At 29.2% G+C, this 21552-nt stretch overlaps 1 protein-coding gene across 6 annotated transcripts in view; it reads left to right on the forward strand.

Annotated features, from left to right (window-relative positions):
• The window catches only part of LOC119616157 (acetylcholine receptor subunit alpha-like), a 154539-nt gene extending 144122 nt beyond the window's left edge, over window positions 1–10417 (forward strand). For all 6 annotated transcript variants that reach the window (XM_037972423.1, XM_037972421.1, XM_037972424.1 and 3 more), the window contains one exon: window positions 7938–10417. In XM_037972423.1, the coding sequence (XP_037828351.1) occupies window positions 7938–8135 (198 nt within the window). In that variant the 3' untranslated portion in view covers window positions 8136–10417. The remainder of the gene's footprint in view (window positions 1–7937) is intronic.
• The last annotated feature ends 11135 nt before the right edge of the window (window positions 10418–21552 follow it).

Consider the following 21552-nt stretch of genomic DNA (forward strand, 5'->3'; position numbering starts at 1 on the left):
AAGGACACCTCAACGTTGTGCCAGGATTAGTTGCAAACCTGCTGTAAACTGATCTCCTGTATGTATGTGGATAAAGGGTGGTTGTTACACAGGATAATACCAAACAAAAGTTGTAATGAACAAAAAAAAAATTAAAAATATTGAATTAGATTTACTTTTCTGGTACCTTTGCTGAATGTACTTATTTTTTAAGAAGATTGAAAGCGTGATTATTAATTAATATAATTAAATGCTAAATAAAATGATCTTTCTTTTAACATACTGCCCCCTATCTTAACAAAAGAAAGATTAAATTTTTTTATTGTAAATTAATCAGAAAAAATTGTATTCGACCATATCCCTAGCAAATTAATTGTTTGTAGTTAAAACCATACAGATATCTTTAAATTCCTGTAAAATAAAGCTAATATTTCATATAATTAATTGTACCTTATTCCAGTGTAGCCACAATTTCAGATTTTGGGGAAGGATCCGAGATATCAGATAATATGACGTCTAAGGGTAAAATATAGCTATAGTCAAGCCATATATACTGATACATGTATGATATGTTACGATCGGACTTAAAATTGCGGCGTAATATATAAAAAACAAAAAAGACGGTATTTCTAGACCTGGCAAAAAATATTTTTTACTAGGGTTGTCATTCCAATAAAAATTATTCGATAAATCGAGGAAAAATAGTTTTTCTTTGAACGAATAAAAAATACCAATTTAGAATAAAGAATAATTCGAACAATTTTTGTCGATTAATCGAATAATATTTGAATGCTACTTTTTAAGAATATTTTATTATACATAGCATTGAAATTTTGTTCATATTTTGTAAAACAAATCTAAATACATATAAAGATATGTATTTAGATTGAAACAAAACTTTCACTACTTTTTACAGTTTAAAAAAATATTTTGTTTCGCAAAATTAAAAATAAAATTGTTCTAGTTTTAAAAGTGATTATCTTATTTTTTTTTTAAATGTTTGCAATAAGTGAAACAGATAATTAATTTGGTTCTTTAAATATCTGTCTTTTCACAAGAAAGACAACAATTTCTAAGTATACTGAACACAGTTTCCTGGGCAAGAAGATACCGGTGATAGACAGAGTGTAACCCTTCACCGAAAATTAAAATGGAGACACCTCATAGAGGATCGGATCAAAAAGTCACTTTGGTGCTAGGCGATATGTAGGAGAAGTATAGGGATGAAATGGCGTCTTAGTCCTATTATGACACATTGGTTTTATAAAAGTGTAATTAGACTAATTCTAGCTTATGCTTAAATAATCTGGTTGACTTCACGATTAATTTTCACGAGCCACGCCGCCGACGAAGGTGTCGGCGGCTTATTTTGCAGCCGATTATTTCGGCTTAGTCGATATTTTTTAGTTTTCTCAATGAATATTTCACTAGTTTCAAAAAAAAAAAAATTACATCTATGTATATAAATAGTATATACAATTTTAGTTCGAAATACAGTACCGGCTTCACTAAACAATAAGAACTTTTCACTTTAATCTTTAATTACTAGTGCAATTACTTATTCATTGATTTTACAATTTTTTACTTTTAATGAAACATTCAACTAAATATCTCGTAATTCTACAAAGACTAACCCCCAAATTCATAAATGCTTAATAAAGTTGTTGATGGTTTATTTTAGGAATTTTGTATTGCAAATGTGCTTAATAAACCTAAAATAAGCGATTAATATCTTTATGTATACGTGGATTATGTTATTAGAAGCTTCTTAAATTGTTTATAATTCTTTTATCTGAATAAACTAGGAATATCTAATCTATTGAAACATATTAAGATATGAGGCGGCACGTACAACCGAACGTCTCATGACTTTAGATGAACTATCCAAAAGCGGTTATAGGACACGTCATCTATGTATACTTGGAAGCACTGAGCCCAGATAGAATGTCTTGGTCAAGCGGAACATTTCTCACGAAAAATTCTTTGGAAACTGAGTTTCAGAACTTTGACAGATAATACATTTAGTGGATACTATGTTGTTTTTTTACCAACAAACTTTTTTCTTCCAGCCCGATTAGGGTTGCCAGCCTGGCGGGACTTGGCTTCATTGTCCAGATCTTTTGATGCTTGTCCAGTTTCAAGCTAAAATTTAATTTGTCATGCTAATCATTGGGCAATCATTATACCCTACACCACTATAGTGGGAAGGGTATTATGCGTTTGTGCTGTATACCGATCGACTCAGAATCACTTTCTGAGTCGATTTACCGAAGTCCGTCCGACCGTCCGTGTGTCCATGTTAACGTTGTTGTCAAAGTACAGGTCGCAATTTTTAAGATATTGAAAATGGTTAAAATCGGTCCATTTTTTCACCAAGCCCCCCTACAACTGAACCCCCCGAAAGGGGCTTTTGAGCTAATAATTATGTGTAATATACATGTATCTGTATGAAAGTTCGCACAACTAAGTTTTATACAAGCCTTGATGACCTTGTCGAATTTCGAAATGATCCGACTACATTTGACTCTAGCCCACATACAAAGCCCCCTTCAGAAAGTGATTTGAATATCCGCAATGTTTTTATATTATCTTTGTCAAATCATATTAGCCAACACTGTTTGTACATTTGTTGTATAACTAAATAATGATTTCTCTCTTCTATAATCACTGACAACATGTCTCAACACTTGAACATCTGATGTCGTAATAAATATTATTGCTTATGATTTTTAAAATTGAAATGCCAGATTTATTTCCAAAAAATTTACTTTCTGCCCCACTGTGTGGCGTTATGCATCTTCAATAACTCTTATCCAATCCTTACACCAGTTTTATGTTGACCGGATATGTACACCAAATATGACATTTTGTCCACTTTACTCTGGGCTACCACAATTAATAGCCTCCTAAGGACCCTAACCGAGAAAGGAGAATACTTCTAAAAGCAAAGGATCCTTTCTTTAGAAGAGCTGGGGAGCCTCTGAATACGGCCTTTAGTTGTGCTCAACCAAGAGGCCGCAATGTTAGCCCGGTGAAGACGGAAATCTGTCCTTTCACAAGAAAGACAAAAATTTCTAACTTACTGAACCCTATTTCCTGAGCAAGAAGATACCGGTGAGAGATAGATTTAAGTACTTAGCTGTAATCCTTGACCGGAATGGAGACACCACATAGAGGAAAGGATCAGCAAGACACATCGGTGCTGGGCGATATGTAGGAGAACTATAGGCATGAAATGGAGTCTTAGTCCTACTCTAGCTTATGCTTCAATAATCTGGCGAACTTCTTTGGACAAAAAGTGTAATATCAAACTACTACAGGCAATTCAGCGTACATGCTGCTTGAGTATAAGTGGTGCCATAAGTACTACGTCAACCAAGGCTCTGGAAACGTTACTAGATATTCCACCCATTGAAAAATATTTAAGATATTAGACGGCGTAGATTATTATATTTTTAATGAAAAATTTATATTTCCGAAAAGCTGAGATACGATATTATAACGATATTATATTACCGAAAATCATAAGTGATAGTCGTTCTTGTATCGAGAACGATAGTATTTACGTACCAAATGGTACCTTTCCTTATGATATCGTTTTTCCATAAAATTATGATATCGTTATCGCTATTATAATTTCCCAAAAAATAACGAGTGTAAAATCGTATTTTTCTTAAAAATAAAAGATTGCATATATACATTAGAGATGTCAATTATTCGTGTTTAAAATTATTCGATAAAAAATTTACTATATTTTTTCACTGGAGTAGTCGATTAAATTTTAAAAATTATTCGATTATTCGAACGAATAACGAATAAAAGTTTTTATTCGAATAATTTAATAAAATGCAAATAAAAGTTTTTATTCGAATAATTTAATCAAATACAAATAAAATTTGCCAAACACCTTCAAAATCTTAAGCTACGGTATTTATTAATGTATTAGAAACAGGCAACTTTCGGGCCCGTTGTGCGCTGCTTTTCATGGAAGAAAAAGGTGATAAAAGGTGATACACTGAATGTATTATCTTTCAATGTTCTGAAACTCAGTTTCCTGACTGTAATTCCTAAAGGTGGTATTAGACGACATGTATTTTACATATGTACTGTCAAAATTTCCATCTGTAAAAGTTGTACATGTCGTCTGATACATATGAAATATTGCATATGTAAAATACATGTGGAAATACATATGTAATTTTTTCGATTAGAGCGTGCTCTATTTTCGTATGCCAAACATAAACAAAACAGCTGTTTTGCTTTGAAATAAATTTTTTGAAAAAGTAAATTAAAGAAAATTAATAAAGAACATGAAAAAGTAAGTATTTTTTCATTTTTAATAAACTAATTTATAATTTTAACAATTTTTACACATTAAAATGACAGCTTTGATTACTTTATAAGTTAGCTCATACGGAAAAACACAGACAGGTGTGATAGCAAAAATTATGAATCGTATGTAAAATACAGACAGTACATATGTAAAATACATGTCGTCTAATACTACCTTAAGAATTTCCCAATCAGTGTTCGTGAGAAATGTTCCCCTTAACCAAGACATTCTAACTGTGCTCAGTGATTCAAAGTTTCCATCTGGTATGCGATAAGGCGCGTCCGATGATTGTTTATAGCCTTCCAAGGTATCCATGTATACATTGATGACGTGTCTTATAACCGCTTTTGGCCAGTTCACCTAAAGTTATGAGCCGTTCGGTTGTAAGTGCCGCCTCATATGTTTCAATGGGTGGAATATCTAGCAACGTTTCTAGATCCTTGCTTGACGTTGTGCTTATGGTAATACTTGTACCCAAGCAGCATGTACGCTGAACTCCCTGTTGTAGTTTGATATTACACTTTTTGTCCCAAGAAGTCAACCTGATTATTGAAGCATAAGCTAGAATTAGTTTAATTACACTTTTATAACACCAATGTGTCATAGTAGGACTAAAATCCCATTTCATGCCTATAGATCTCCTACATATCGCCCAACACCGATATGCCTTTTTGATCCTATACTCTATGTGGTGTCACCATTTTAATTTTAGGTGAAGGGTTACACTCTGTCTATCACCGGTATCTTCTTGCCCAGGAAACAGGGTTCAGTATACATAGAAATTGTTGGCTTTCTTGCAAAAAGAATTATACTTAAAGAACCAAATTAATGTTTATCTGTTTCACTTATTGCAAACAAGAAAAAATGAAGAGAATCACTTTCAAAACTAGAACCATTATATTTATTTATTTTGGTTTTATATAATTTAATTGGTTTTATTTCAATTCTCTTCCCAGCTTTCCTATCGTATGTTGTTTAAACATTTTTATTTAAAATTTTTTATGTTTGAAGTTTTTTATCATGCTTGTATTTCGTCTTTATTTTATTTGAATCAATATATTTAAAAACAATATTATAATAACATAGTTTTCAATAATAAAATATGATATCATAATCGCCCTAAAGAAGTAATACCGTTTTCACTATCATATCGCTCTTTGGTTTATTGGAACACTACACAGCAAAAATAAAACGAAGTACTTCAAAAAAAAAATGTTTATCACTACTACAAAAGTAGCACTAACTGATTTCTTTACCTTCTGAGGAAGTGATGTTTAAAGACTTCCGAAGAAGCGAAAATAATTATAATTTTTCAATGTTGAAGATATACATATTTTTTGTTCTTACATTTTTATGAGATGAAAATGTTATTTTTGGGCTTTTGTAATAAATGTGTCTATTACCCTTATTAATGTTAATATCATTTAAATCAAATTAGTTGTATTCTATAATACTTCAATTTCTCTTCCGAATAACTTCCACAATAGAGGTTTAAAAATTACTTCTTGAGAATGACTTCAGAAGTAGTGAATTTGGAATCAAATAAATAGGACATCCCTCCTATGTTTTTTTTTCAGTACATCCATGGAGTAAATTCCACTTCTTTTTTTTGGGTAAAGAGTTCAAGTAGGTATGTGTTATGCATCTTTCAATATTCGAAATTAATTGACATTTTATCGATTTTAATTATATCTTAATCGTAATATATTTTAAGCAACTTCGAAAAGGATTTTAATTAAGTGCCCAGGAGTTCCCAGACAAATCCTTTCGATGAAATATAGTATAACTATTATAAACAATATATCCTATACTCATATACTTTGGTTTAACTGACAGGGACGAATAGGCCATTCGAAGTTAGCTAAAGTTTAAATTTAGATTAAGTTGTGACAGAATTAGCTCTTGTCAATTCCAAATAATATGGAAACTGTTATTTTCATTATTTGTTTAAAAAAAGCAATGAATAATAACAAAAATAGTTTTAATCTATATGACGTTTTATTTCAAAATAATCAAATGTTACCTACACACATGAATCAATTATTTTTAAGTTATCTAACTGAAGGAGGATGAAAACGAAAATTATAACTTGCAGTTAAATTTATAAAATAATTTTTGGTGAAAATGGCCGTAAAACATATAACTACATTATTTTAACACAAATTTTTAAAATACTTGTGATGTGATACTCCGACAAAGTTTATATTTTTGATCCATGATGAAATACGTAAGACAAAGCCAATATCAGCTATTTCCACCCTTTAAGTTTGAATTTAATGTGTAAAACAAGTAATAAATTAAAGTCGGGCGAGGCCGACCATATAATACCCTACACCTTTGACAAAAAAAATCACATAATGTGATTTAGTTGCCATAATAAAGCATTTAAGTTGAATTGTACCTTGCCTTAGATATACATACTTAAGCCGTTTATTGTTGAATAAAATTGTGGACATTTAAGTGAAATTTTGACGGGGGCTTGTCATATGAGAACCTATTATTATGGAATTCGTGAGGGTCATCAAGTCTTGTATACAACTTGGTTTTTGCAGCTTTTTGTAGAGTATATTAAACATAATTATGAACTTAAAAGCCCTTTTCGGGTGTTCAGTTGTATGGGGGCTAGGTGAAATAATGGACCGATGTTAAACATTTTCAATAGGCTTCGTCCCTGGGACAATAGAAGATAATGTACCAAATTTCATTGAATTATCTTCAAAATTGCGACCTGTAGTTTGATTACAAGGTTTACATGGACGGACGGACGGACATTGCTAAATCGACTCAGAAAATGATTGGTATACTTTAAGGTGGGTATAGGACCAATATTATTGTGCGTTACAAACATCAGCACAAACCCAATATACCCTCCCCACTAAAGTGGAGTAGGCTATAATAATTAAATGTTAACAATTGAAGTCAGTCTTTATTTTCAGTATTTTTTCTGCTCGTTTGTTTCTTCTCATTTTGAATGTCTGTATTTGACAACTGCGACAGTGTTCATTGAAGGGTAGCTCAAGCCGACTTGCATGTCTGCCTATCAATCTCGATATATCCCATCTACTACGATTTATAAGGTGTCTTGTGCGTTTCTCATTGAAGGAGGGCCACAATATCTTGGTCCATTTACACGTGTTTAGGTTATTCCACCTATTTTCAGCCTTTTGAAGATATAATCTGATGATACTACTCTTGATAAAACCTAAAGGGGTTACTACTGTAACGACGTTGTAGATATGAAGAGCAGATCCAGCTTCTGGTAAGCTCATCTTGCCAGAGACGGGATTTGCGACCTAGCCTTGACGGATCTTTCTTGAATTTTATTAGAGAAGTGACGCTTGACTATAGACAAAAATTCATATGTTGCCGCGAATAATGATGTCTTTAGTTAATGGATGTTTCTTTAAAAAATAAATTTTTGAACATTATTCCTCTTATTTTTGTCGTATGGAAGCACCCACTGTGCTGGGCTTTGTCACACAATCTAAAACAGGTCTTTTTATACTTTTTTGGTAGCATTTATAATTTCGATATGAATTCTTTTCATTGCTTGTTGTTGTTGTTTATTATAATATATTCATTGACATGAAATTATTATTCAAAAACTTCAATTTATTTATTACAGGTCAAAGAAGATTGGAAATATGTGGCTATGGTTTTGGATCGGCTATTTTTATGGATTTTTACATTGGCTGTATTAGCAGGAACAGCTGGTATAATTCTTCAAGCACCAACACTATATGATGATCGTATTCCAATAATAGAACAAAAAGACATAGATTTTTCTGGAACTTCAGCGGGTCGATGTCGGCCCCCACAATAGCAGTCGCCCAAACAGTCTTTATACGTTTACTAAGTCAAAACATCACTTAAAACGAATTAACAAACAATGAATAATTTTCAGTAAAACTCGATTATAACGAATTCATATTAACATATTTTGACGTTTTAGTATAGCTGCCAGAAATATTGTTATTACAAATCCTTGGGTAAAACGAACAATGTTCTTATAATTTTCTACAAATTTACTATTTTTATAATTAAAACCCCAAATGTATTATTAAAAAACTGAAGAATTCATGAAAATGAAAATCAAAAGTGGATATTTGTAATAAATCTGATGTTTATACTATACTAAGGAAATTTATTTTCTGGCAAAATACTAGTGTATATAGAACTATTTTCACTAGTATCGCGTAATTCATTACAACCTAGTTTTAATATATTAATAATAAAATGAAAATCGTTCTAAATAAATACATATGTATGTAAAGTTACACTCAATATGACGTTATGAAATAAAAAAAAGTCCCATGTGAAATAACACCTACCATGAGAGTACAAAAGCAGAAATTGAATAAATTTGTAAATTGCTTCGATTACATTTCTAAAATTCAACATGGACTTATATTTTACAACAAACTAGTGAATGACATTTAAATTTGTATTGTATTGGAAAGAACAAGTTTTGTAAACTATAAATGAAAATTGATACCGGATAGATGTCCACCATGACCTGGCATGTGTGACATGTGGCATTGTCGTCTCAAAGTTATGGTCTATAATTGTTATGTCCCTGTTGAAGAATAAGTTCCTGTTGAAAATCATTTACTTTAAAGAGAGAGGGATATTTTTCCGTAAATCTCTTTCTACTCGTAATAATTAAAATATGGCGTCTTATTAGGTGAATATCTTTAGTATTCATCGATTTTTTATTCTAAATTTAAATATTTTGTTTCTAATTACTATATTAATTTTTAATAAAAAACATTTAGGGCCTTCTTCAAGTAAGATAAACTTCACATACTACATACCATAGCAGAAATATAGAAGGTAGTGTCAGTCTCTCATTATTTTTTTAAATTCTCTATCTGACATGCTTAAGGATTTTGAAGTTTTCGTTAAATTAGTGATACCATATACAGTTTAATTTTTCCCTTTTTATAATGAAATTTCTATATATGCTTTGAAGTTTATGTAAAAAATTTATAAAAATAATTTCAATTCAGTTATAAAATATTATAAAAATAGCTCTTTTGAAAAAAATCACATTTATATTAAAATCTTTGAAAACTAATTTGTAAAATTAATTAGAGAATAAATATGAGCTGCATTTTCCCGAACTGCGAAAATACGAAATACTTCTGCAAAAATTCCAATGTAAGATTTTTTAAAGTCCCTATATTACCGGGTAAACGCCAACAGTGGCTTGAAAGATGCAAAAATAGAAATGCTATCCCAATAACTACCAGGTATGTAAATGCGTTGGTTTAGTATACACTAGAATGTGAGGAGTTTTGTAATATCTATCTTAAAAATACAACTTATTAAGCAAAATCTGACATATTTATTATTTATAAGTTTGTAGAGGAAATCAGTAATTTAATTAACATCCTTTAATATAACACACATTTTATTTAGATAAATTAACTACACATTTTTTGTAAAATATTTCTTGAAATCCATTATTATTTTTAACATGTGGCAACTCTGTATATAAAGTTTAAAATAAGGAAAACGTCAAAAAACCTTATTTAAATTTAATTTTTTTGATTGAGACTACCTTCTATATTTCTGCTATGCTACATACATATTGATAATAAAAATTTTTATTTAATTTATTTGTGTCACACTGGTATTTGTTCATAAGTTTGGAGTATTAAATTTCCGGATTTTTTTTTTTAAGTTTCATTACAATTACCTAACATTGAAACACATCCACATTGACAGTTCAATAGTTTTTCGTACGTATATATACAAAATAAAGACAGGGCACAGCAAGTGCTTTGTTAAAATTTACTATCTACATACATATATTTCTTACTTTTTGAAAATTCAATGTTTTAATTTTTTATCATTCCTATTACACATTTCGATCGAAATGGTTTCAATTCCGATTTATTATTCCGATCGAAAAGAAAACAATATTCGATTGATTTAAATTTTAATTTTTTCTGTATAGCTTATTAAAAGAAGAGTCAAGTTTTTATTGAAGTATGTTATTAAAACTTTAAGATCGGGTTTTTGAGATGGTAATCAAATGTCAATTAATAATCAGATTAGTTAATTTAAAAATAAATTTAATCTTATGTTAATCCCCTTTGATGTTTTTGAGTACAAGATTAAACTTCGCAGTATTGCCATACAAAACAACAGAAAACTTCAGTGTTTGTTATCAAAACAATGCATATTTTATAAAAAGAAGAAGACAATTGTAAATTTAATATGAAAATTAATGAAAACTTAAATTAAAAACAATAAAATGTACTTTGAAGTATCCATAATTTATACTAATCAATAAATAGAACATTTTAATGTTTATATTTATAAAAATTTTATTAATTTTTTTGCATCAGCTGTTTACACTTTTGCATTTCGTGCTTAAGAATAAACCACCTCCATTGGGCGCTTAAACTTGCAAACAAAATTAACTAATTGAGTACTCAAAAACATCTTTCGAGGATTAATTTTAATTTAATCGCTAATCTTTCACCTAAAGATTGGTCCTAAGAAAATCGTTTATTTTCTGACTAATTTTAAAATAATTGTCAGTTAAAAAATTGAAAAATATAAAAAGCGTAAAATACTGAATTTCATTACTCAAAACTAAATCGATCTAAATTCAATTTCGAATTTTCAATTGTTTGTCATCAAGTGTCTATATGTGTGCCAAATTTCAACTTAATGGGCTTCAGAAATTAAGTTTTTTTAATCTATGCTGTAAAATTATGTAAAGTGTTTTTACGTTCTTTTACATAGAATTTTAGGTCACTATTTTAATTTAATTTTCTAAAAGGAATAATGAAATTCGAAATGTTAGTTTATTACTTTTAAAAGAAATCGTATTCTTTATACTGCAAATAAAAGCGTCAATTAGTTTTGGAGCAGTTTTATACACGATCACATTTATAAAACTACACAACTTATACAGTTAACTGTAAGGTGGTCTATTTAAGTAATTGAAGTAATACTTTATGAATTCCTAAAAACACAAAAAAATTAAATGTGCAATGTTTCCGACAAATGTATCATTTATGATTAGAATATACATAAGTAAAAAAAAATCGAATGTGACTAATAATTTCATAAAATTGTGTTATTCGACTATTTACAAAAAAAATGTTAATTTTTCAAATATTTATAAAATTTCGGTTCGTTCTAACGACGTTTTTACGTAATAAAAATTTAAAACTTATTTTTTCCTTTTATTTAAAATTGCAAACTTTTACATATTTTACATATTTTATCGATATTCTCAAATACTCTTTTAATTTATATGTATATATTTTATAAAAAATACAAATAAAAAACTAATACAATTTTAGAACAATTAATGATGAATTATATTATCTCAAAGTATGTATTTCCATATAAATTTAGCTTGATTATCTGTTTAATTAAATAAATCCTTAAAAAATATTCTGTAGAAAATTTTAAATCATTTACAGTTGATGAAAGTCACTTTTAGCATTTTAATTTGGTAATAACTAATTTTAAAGATTTTTTTAATTTGTTTTTCTAAAATTTTGTTTGTATTTTAAGAGACTGAAGTAAAATTGTTTGATTCACTACGAAATTGTGACAATACTATGCGGAAAGTTTTATAATATTATATAAATAAAACGTATTAGAACTTAAATAGTTTACATATTACAGATTTTAATCGTTTATTGGGTAATAATATTACATCAGTGTATGGTGAAAATTTAAGTTTAGATCATTCTAAGATATAGTTTCTCAAAATTTTTGTCCTGGGGTCAATTTTTGGTGAGCAGGCTCAATGGCAAAAAAGGTCCTATTTTTAAGACTTTTGGAATTTTGATATCGTACGATAGTCTTTGTGACGCGCTTTCAATGACTTATCAGAAATGCTTGTGTTAATTGAAAAATATTGAACACTTTTTAGAATTATTTCGGAAAAATTTTGCATTTTAAAATTTTTATATGGATTTATTTAATGTAATTTACTGAAATTTATACATGAAAGAAATATTTGTTAAATTAAGTAATCTGTTAAATATATTTAACAAATATGTGTTTTTAATAATTTATAAAAATTTGACGAATTGCTCAATTGCTTATTAAAATATGAGGTTAACTGAGAGATATCTAACAAAAATAACTAACAAGCTAATATTTAAAATATTGCTTAACTTTTTATTAAATAAGGTTCAAATATTGCTTGCGGCAACTCTGATTCATGTATTAGAGTGATCACTCACGATCTTCACTCTTTGAGTGTAGAATAAAAATAAAGGAAACCCCTCAATTTACCCTTTTTTACCCCCTTTGCCAACAAACTAATGTCGGATAAGAAACCGTTTATCCTTTGATCCAGCTAACCAAATGTTGACTTCAGGACAAACATTTTGAGGAATGATATCTTAAAATGAACTAAATTTTCATTTTCGAAGGGAACATCAGCAACTTCTATATAGGAGCCTCCCTTATATACATACATGCTTATTTTATGTTATTAAAAAATTATGTATTTTAATATGTAAGGATACAACCATGTATGTAGTTCTATGTATAATTTATTTTGTAATTAATTAGTCAATTAATTAACTGTTATTAAAATACCAATTATGTATTAAATAAACCATTTAATTTCTGTCTTTACATATGTATATTCATTAGAGTATTCCGAAGAACTACTGCCTTTTTAAACATTTCATGTAGGAATATCTTTGGACGAATTCGTATTAATGTACTAAACACGAGAAGAATAAAAAAATATTTTTTAGAAAGTGGCCGCAGTTCCTTAGCAGCCATTAAAAATTTTAGTCTCAGTACGATATTGGGTGATTTCAAAAAATTTCGAACAAAAAAGTAGGATTTTGAACATGACCCTCTTCGATTTCGATGAAATTCGGCAGACACATACTTCGAGTAAATACAAATTTAAAGTTTTCCAAAATTTTTAAATTCGTTACGGTTTTGATTATATCGAGGTTCAGAGTTCATATTTTTAGGATTTTTTCAACAAACATTTAATTTGACATCGTATATTTACTAAACTATCTATCCGAGTTACACCCTACACCACTACAGTGGGGAGGGTATTATGCATTTGTCATCATCACTTGAGTCACTGAGTCGATTTAGCTATCGACCGTCCGTCTATCCGTCTGTGTGTCCATGTAAACCTTGTGCGCACTCTACAGGTCCCAATTTTCATGATAACTTAATACAATTTTTTCCTTCAGCAAAAAAATACAAGAAAAACGTCCATTTTGAAAAAATAGTGGAAAAGTAAGTGACAAATATTGAAAAAAATTTATTCTTGAGTTAAAAAATAATTTTTTAATGAAAAACCCACTCGCATCCCATTATGGGACTATAAAGCACTTTGAGGAAATTGTATAAGCTTTCTTTTAAGCAAAAAAAACAAAAAAATAAAAAGGGCCCATTTTGAAAAAAATATTAAAAAAATATATATAAAAAAAATTTTTATAAAAATTATTATTTATTTATTTATTTATTTAGGACCAATAGGTGAAAAGTTACACTCATTTGAATAAAACCCTGTATGACCAAAATGTCCAACGTTGACCCCTTCTTGTCCGATATAGCTGAAAATTTGTATCCCATAGTACAAACCTTGGCGCAAATTTCATACAAATCGGAAGACATCGATTTTTAAAGTTGGATCACTTGACAATAAATTCCCCAATACTTAAATAATATTAATTTAGATAATAACACAAGTTTACAAATTTATATTTTTAGTTTGCTCATGGAATGAAACATATATTTTTGGAAAGGGCTATGTCTGGCTAAGGGTGGTTAATTAACAATTTTTATTTTTTTTTTTTTTTTTCTTCAAAATTTTGAGATAAAGTGGTTTTTGTTAAGCAACCTTCTTCAGTAGTGATGGAAAAATATTTGAAAATGAGAATTGATTTTTGGGTGCTTGCACCTGTTTTGGGAACCTAACAGTCAACTCAGAAAAAAAAATTCAATAATATAAAATGTACGTCTTCATTAACTAACTTTTTATCAAATTTCTTTGTTTTTGGCCCGATTTTTAGTAAATTTTTTGATAATTTTTTTAAATTAAAAAAAAAATTCGAAAAAATTATTGACATTTTATTCCTGAATTACAAACTTACGGATCTGAATTTATCCCTCATAATTCATTTCTTACATTCCCACTTATAGTTTTTCCGAAAAACTTTTGGAAGTGTGAGTGATAAAAATGGCATCTATTCACCAAGATTTAAGATTATTGCAATGTAATCTTTAATATTTTTGTGACAGGAATCCATTGTTAGAGAGTTGTGAGGAAGACCAGTAAAATGTTTTGCATAAAAAATATATACATCCCTAAATATTTAATTTTTTTACTCCTAATTTAATCCTTTTTTAGCATTTTATTCTTTATGAATAATTCAAAAATTTGACGTCTTAGATTTTTTTAAATATTTTTTTCTGGACTTAGACGGCCAAAATAAAAAAATCCATATAGGTTTTATATCATGAGCAAAATCGTTGTAAACTAGTGTAATTGGACATTTAGTACAATTAGTTTTTGTTATTTATATTAGAAAACATTTTGAATTGGCGCTTTGATCCTGTAATTAAATTTTTCTTTTAATAAAAGTTCAATACAAAAAACATTTCTTCATTATTGTAATATTCATTATAGAAATATTATATTCAAAGTGCTTATTGAAATCGAAATTCATATCCTTGTTTAGGGACCTCAAGTTTATTCATGGATTTTTGGTCTGCCGAAAGCACAATATAGAGAGCTGAAATTTTATGTCACGTAAGTGTATTTATCGCATAGTGTTAGTTTTGTTTGGTATTTAAAATGGGCCACATCCGTCATCCGCATTCACCTATCTACTGTTTTGCGAAGGGCCAATCTAGTTGGAAAAAATTCAAATTTTTGACGTTTCAAATGCAAATATGTGTTTAATTAAAATGTTTTTAGTGTAAAAACAAATTGTGGTCGAAAATATGTTATTTGTGTAATAAATATTTTGGATAACCAGTAGGGTGATCGACTCGGTTTTTCAACCGTTTTTTTCTGTTTTAATACTGTTGGTTTTTAATAAATGTAGATTTTTCGAACAAATATTAATATAGCTCGACAAAATTTGATAAAAATGTTGGTCCAGGGACTAGAGAATATTTTTCTAAAAATTTCATGCTTGCTGTTTCCAAAATGAAGTTATGACTTTTTTCCAGCTAGATTGGCTTTTGTCAACACTGTGTTATCTATACAAATGTCCAAGTGTATTAAGTGCGAGAGAGAGAAAGAAAGATCTATCATTCATCTTTCTCGCGGTACGGAGTTTCTCGTACTCGGAAACTGGTTTTGTTATTCTTCTCATTCGTTCAAAAACAAATCAATTGCATTTCTGAAACAAAAGTTTCTATGTGTAGACATTAATTGCCGCTTCACAAAGGAAAACTTTTTTTGGAAAACTTTTGTTTTTGTGTGTGAAAAAAGAGAACGAATATCAACCATCTCTTTCTCCCACACACAAAATCAAAAGTTTCCCAAAAAAAGTTTAAAAGAGAATAAAGAAGAAGCTTCTCAACAAAAGTTTCGTAGTGTCGACCTCCCCTAGCGAAATAGTGTTACAGCCAAACACCAATACATACAATATTTACTACAAGACCAACATAATCCAAAATTCAGGGTTTTGTGAACTGAGTACTAGAAAAAATGTGTCACATTAAAGTCCATAATTTTTGTCTATTTTCAAAAATTTCGATGTGCGAGTGATTTTTTGCTATAGAGGTACATATCTTCACCTAAAACGGCCCTATCTAACATTTTTAAAATTTTACAGGAGAAGCAAAAACTATCGAAATTGAAAAGTTTGTTTCTATCAACGCGATTTATTTGTAGTAAATAAACAAATTGTTAAATAGTGAAACCTATCAGTTGTTATGATAGTTTATAATGGCGTATATAAAAATGGATAAATTGGACTTTTTACCTATGATATTTAAATGTTTTTGTTTTTTGTCAATAAAATCGCTAATTTTGGTCGGAGGAGTTCAATTTTTTTTGTGTGGACATTTGTTTTGATGCAATACATTATAATGAACAATAAAATCGATTTTTAATTTTTGGTTAGTTAGGGCCGTTTGCGTTTTAGTTGACGATATGTAATTTACTAGTATGAAGTATTTGACAAAAAAGACGTAACCACTATTTTTGGTAAATTTATTTTTGTTCTTACATGATTTTTGTAATTGCACATAATGTAGAAACAAATAATAAAAACGTTCTAATTTGATTTCTTCAAAGATATATGTATGTATGTATTATGTTTGTGCAAATAAATATATGTACATCAATATATATAAAGAAAATAAAAAAGTCGATTTTTAGAGGTCACGCAATTTTCGGTAAATTTTTGAACGTAGTTTATGCGTCAAAACTAAAACCCAATTTTTCACATGTATTTGATAAGTGAAACTTTATTTTATGTTCAGATCCTATTTTACTCAAAACGAAGTTTTTTGATTTATATATGTCGATTAGCTTTATGATTGTATTTAAAATACACTACACCACTTTAGTGGGGAGGATATATTGGGTTTGTGCTGATCCTATCAATGAAATTTGGCAAATGATCTTCTATGGTACTGGAGACGAAGCCTATTGAAAATGGTTAACATCTGAACCCGATGAATAGGGCTTTTGAGATCATTAATATGTTAAATGTTCTTGTATCACTCCAAAAATCGACAATACAGTTTTATGTAAGTCTAAATGATACTGCTGATTTCCGTAATGATCGGGCCACATTTGACACTACTGAGTCCCTTTCAGAAAATGACTTGATGGTCAAAATTCACTTATAAACACTAATATCACGAAATTAAATACTTTATTATTAAAAAAAAGTAATCAAAATGGTCGTTTTTTCTTAATTGTTTTTAATATATATTTCATTCCTTAAATGTACAATTATAGCTTTCAATTAAAGAAATTTTATTATAATTCCTCCATGTAGACTTTATTGGACTACTGAATAGTGCACACATATTCATACTTAAGGTACAGATAGTTTGAAAGTTCCGTAACGTTGCCGTTTTGAGACGTTCCGTTGACCGTTCTTGTGTAATTAGTTTATACCTAAAAATGTAGCAACTGTTTTTGAGAATAACTGTATAAGTAGAGAATAAAAAACAGCACTGGTTGCAGAAATCAACACTCATCAATCAATTGAATAAATGCAATTATAAAAAGTAAACATGATATTAATTTATTAATTTTTTCTTGTTTTTTTACCTTTGCCAACCTAAAAGTTTTCTTTAATAAATTTAAGCGTTTTTGAATTTTAATTTTTAGCGTATGTTTATATTAAACTTCATAATAATAAGTGAATTAGTAACTAATTTGTTTAATAAATATTAACTAAATTTTAAATAAATGTAAAATTAATTACATTAATAATAAATTAATTTTTATGTTTATTAAGTATTCACAAAAATTTTAATATATACATTGTTTATATTTCTTTATATTTGATGTCAGCTGTTTATAACTGTCACTTAACGTAGCGGACTGAATCATATTTTCTCAGGTTCATCCGCAACCCTACGGTAACCTTACGGGAAACTAACGACTTGCACATGTTTCCGTAAGCCAAGCGCAGAAACTAACTGAGCCTTTATGTATACGCTTATCACTGGGTATCATTTCACATGTAAATTTAAATAAAACAAATCCCATTGTAATTTATACTGCCAATATTTAAAATGATATTTTGTTGAATTGTAGACAGATTTCCTGCAATTAATTAATGCAATTGCAGATAAAACACATAAGATAAGTATGATCAATTCCGTATTGACCCCATCCAATTTATTAACTAAAAAACATAAAATTATGAAAATAAAAAATATATGTGACCAAATATTGGTAAGAAATATGTCAAAAATATTATTGAAAAACAAACAAAAGATTAATTAAAAGTATTAATACAATTAGAAAGAAATTGTGAAATTAAAGTTAACATTTAGATAATAAGTTACATCATTGTTGAAGTTAAATTAAAAAAAAAAATCTATATAAAAATAAGCATGTAATTTGTTAGAGAAATAAACGAATAACTAAATAAAAATAAATTATAATTACAAAATTATTATACAAGTTATTTATTACAATTTAGCGAATAGTTTAAACCAACGGTTCCCAAATGGGGGTCCGTACTAACATCCACGAAGACGAAAGTCCAATCGTTCGACATTAAAATAAAGATTTAAGCTCTGATATATTTTCTTCCTTCTTCGAGATATGTATCTTAATCTGAGGAACGATCGTAAATTTATAAAAACTTAATTTTTTACTTCATTTCGCATTTATTTTATGAAAAACTTATAGCATTATCTAAAAAAAGACGTTTCTAGTAAAATGGCTTTGAATGTTTAATGACATTTTACAATTTTCTAAATAACTTCTAAACAAATCAAGGGATTTTAAAAATTAAACCAGATTCAGATAGTAGAGGCTAGAAATCTGTCATCTAAATTAAAATTTATTTCTTATTCATCTAATATTCTTGAAAACATGAGTTTTAGTTTCGATCTCACACCGAAAATAACAGACATATTTGAACTTTGATAAATTTGTATAAAAGACTTTAGCATGTTTTGTAGTTTTCGGTTCAATAAACCCGAATTTTGGATTATGCTAGAATTGTAGTAAATAAGCGGATATGTCAAAATTTGTTATAATTTTCCCATAAAAATACTTTATTTTGAATTGTTTAAAATCTCTTTTTTTTTGCTAAGATATCGTCTGTTGAATTTTTTGAGGTATAATAAAGGCAATATATATTTTTTTGCAATTTATAGTGATTTGAAACGTTATGTTCAGATATCTCGAAGAAAAAAGGATAACCCTTTATTATAAAGTCGATCGATTGGACTTTCAGATGATATAACAGATTTTATAAATGAAAGTATCTTCGAGCGTCTCAAATATGGCCAAAAACAGTTTTTTCAAACTTCATGACACGGTGGATAAATTCTGATTCAGCGCGCCTTATTTAATTTCACTTTGGTTGCATTTATTGACATTGAAGGCGCTTTTAATAATGCAAAATTTTCACTTATGTGTCAATCCCTCACTCAGATGGCTGTGAACCAATCTACTGTGAGTTTTGTGGACTTTCCCAACGGAGGAGTTTTATAACCTGTCCTCTGGAATATGGCTATAAACGGACTCCTAGTTAGACTTGTTGCACTAGGTGAAACGGTTGCTTACACCGATGATGTTGCAGTAACGGTAACTGGCTCTCATCTTGAGACCTTGTCTCATAGGTTGGAAGACGCTCTAAGAATTATTAACTCAGGGAGCGTTAATTGCGGTCTTATTGTAAATCCTGGAAAAACGGAACTTGTATTGTTCTTACGCTGTCAGATAGCGCAAAACATATAGGTGTTATTCTTGATAGGAAACTGTCGTGCCTTTTAAATTGAAATATGTTTCTCAATTCTAGAAACTTTTGTTTTATAATTTTGTTTGTGAAAATTTTATAAATAATTTTCATTCCTTTGTAAACTTATGTTAATACAATACATCTTTTTTCTTAAATAAATACTTCCTTTTTTAAATAAATTTGCAAACGCGTTCCAATTACAAGAGGTTATGGGCGACAAAGAAATAAGTGACATTCCGAGTGTAAGTTCATCTAGAAAGTTTAAACTTAGGAGAAGTTTTAACGGGCTTTGCTCCTACGGATGCATCAAAGAGGGAGGAATTTCTAAAGAATGATTGCAAGGTAAAGGAACGTTTAGTGGTTTGTTAGTAACAATTGCTTAGGCTATATTCGGGATAAAAAAACAGCAAATGCAATGTAGGACAGCCTGAAGGAAATATATGCCAATAAATCAATTGTAAATCAAATTCTGGTAAGAAAGCAATTGATGCAATTGAAATTAAACGATGGGGAAGCTGTGGCTGAACATTAAATCAAATTCGAGAATTTAAAGGTTAAAAACATGGGATCAACAATAATTTTTAAATTGGATTCTGGTTCAAGTGATCTTGTAAATAAAAGACATTATTTTTTTTGGCACAAACGTTTCGGTCATATTGGACAATCTTCCTTAAATAATTTGGCAAATAAGAATAAATTTCAAAGCTGAAAAATCGGATTTTTACCCACTTTGCAGCAAGTATTTTATGCTATTAAAAAGAAGTCTAACGTTTTCGAGAAATTGATGTAGTACGAAGCAATGGCTGCAGTTAATTTTAGTTTGTCATTTTCAAAATCAGCCGTAGATCAAGGATCTGAATACAACTCCAAAGAGCAATGGAAATGGTACAAATTCAAATGTATTCAACTAGAAGAAAGTATTGCTTACTCTCCACAACAAAATGGGCTATCTGAGCGTTTCAATAGAACACTGGTTGAGAAAGTTCATACTATGTTATTGGAATCCCATATGCCGAAAAATATGTGGGTTAAAGCAGCCCTTGCTGGTGTTTATATAATTAACAGAAGTCCCACCAAAGCTATAGAAGATAATGTGACTCCTGCTGAAATGTGGTTCGGTTTTAAGCCAAATGTGAAGATGCTGCGAGTATTTGGATGAAAACCCTTTGCATGGATACCTTAACAAAATAGAAAGAAGCTAGATTACGTGCCTAACGGATACAAACTCTGAGATATGAATGAAAAAAAAAGATTGTTAACGCCACAGATGTTAAATTCGATGAAACTTGTTATCCGTACATCGAGCGTTGTAAAGTAAATCAATCAATTACAATTATGTTAAGGAGTAACGAACAATAAGGGGAAGGAGATATTGTTGATAATGTGCCCGTTACTGATCCCGTAATTAATGAAGAACCGTCAGAAGCTAATGAAGATGTAGAAGCAGTTGAAGACTCCTGTACAAATTTATAAGCAATTCTGCCACTTCATTTAATTTTTTAAGAGAGCCTGATAAATATTCGGAAATTTCTGGTAGACCAGATGATGACAAATGTTTGAAAACTATCGATGAAAAGTTAAAATCTATAAATTTTGGATACTACTAAACCTCCGAAAAATGCAAAGATTGGTATAAAAAATCAAGTATGATTAGAATGAAAATCCTATACGATACAAAGCTAGGTAGTTGTAAAAGGCTTTTTACAAAAATATGGAATAGACCACAACGAAACGTATGCACCCGAGGCGAAACTTACAACCATACGTGTTGTACTTGCTATTGCAGCTAAGAAAAACCTGCATCTTCATCAATTGGTCATG

This window comes from Lucilia sericata, unplaced genomic scaffold (assembly GCF_015586225.1).
Source record: "Lucilia sericata isolate MDLA Ls3-8-SP2 unplaced genomic scaffold, ASM1558622v1 Contig000060F_arrow, whole genome shotgun sequence".
Taxonomy (NCBI): domain Eukaryota; kingdom Metazoa; phylum Arthropoda; class Insecta; order Diptera; family Calliphoridae; genus Lucilia; species Lucilia sericata.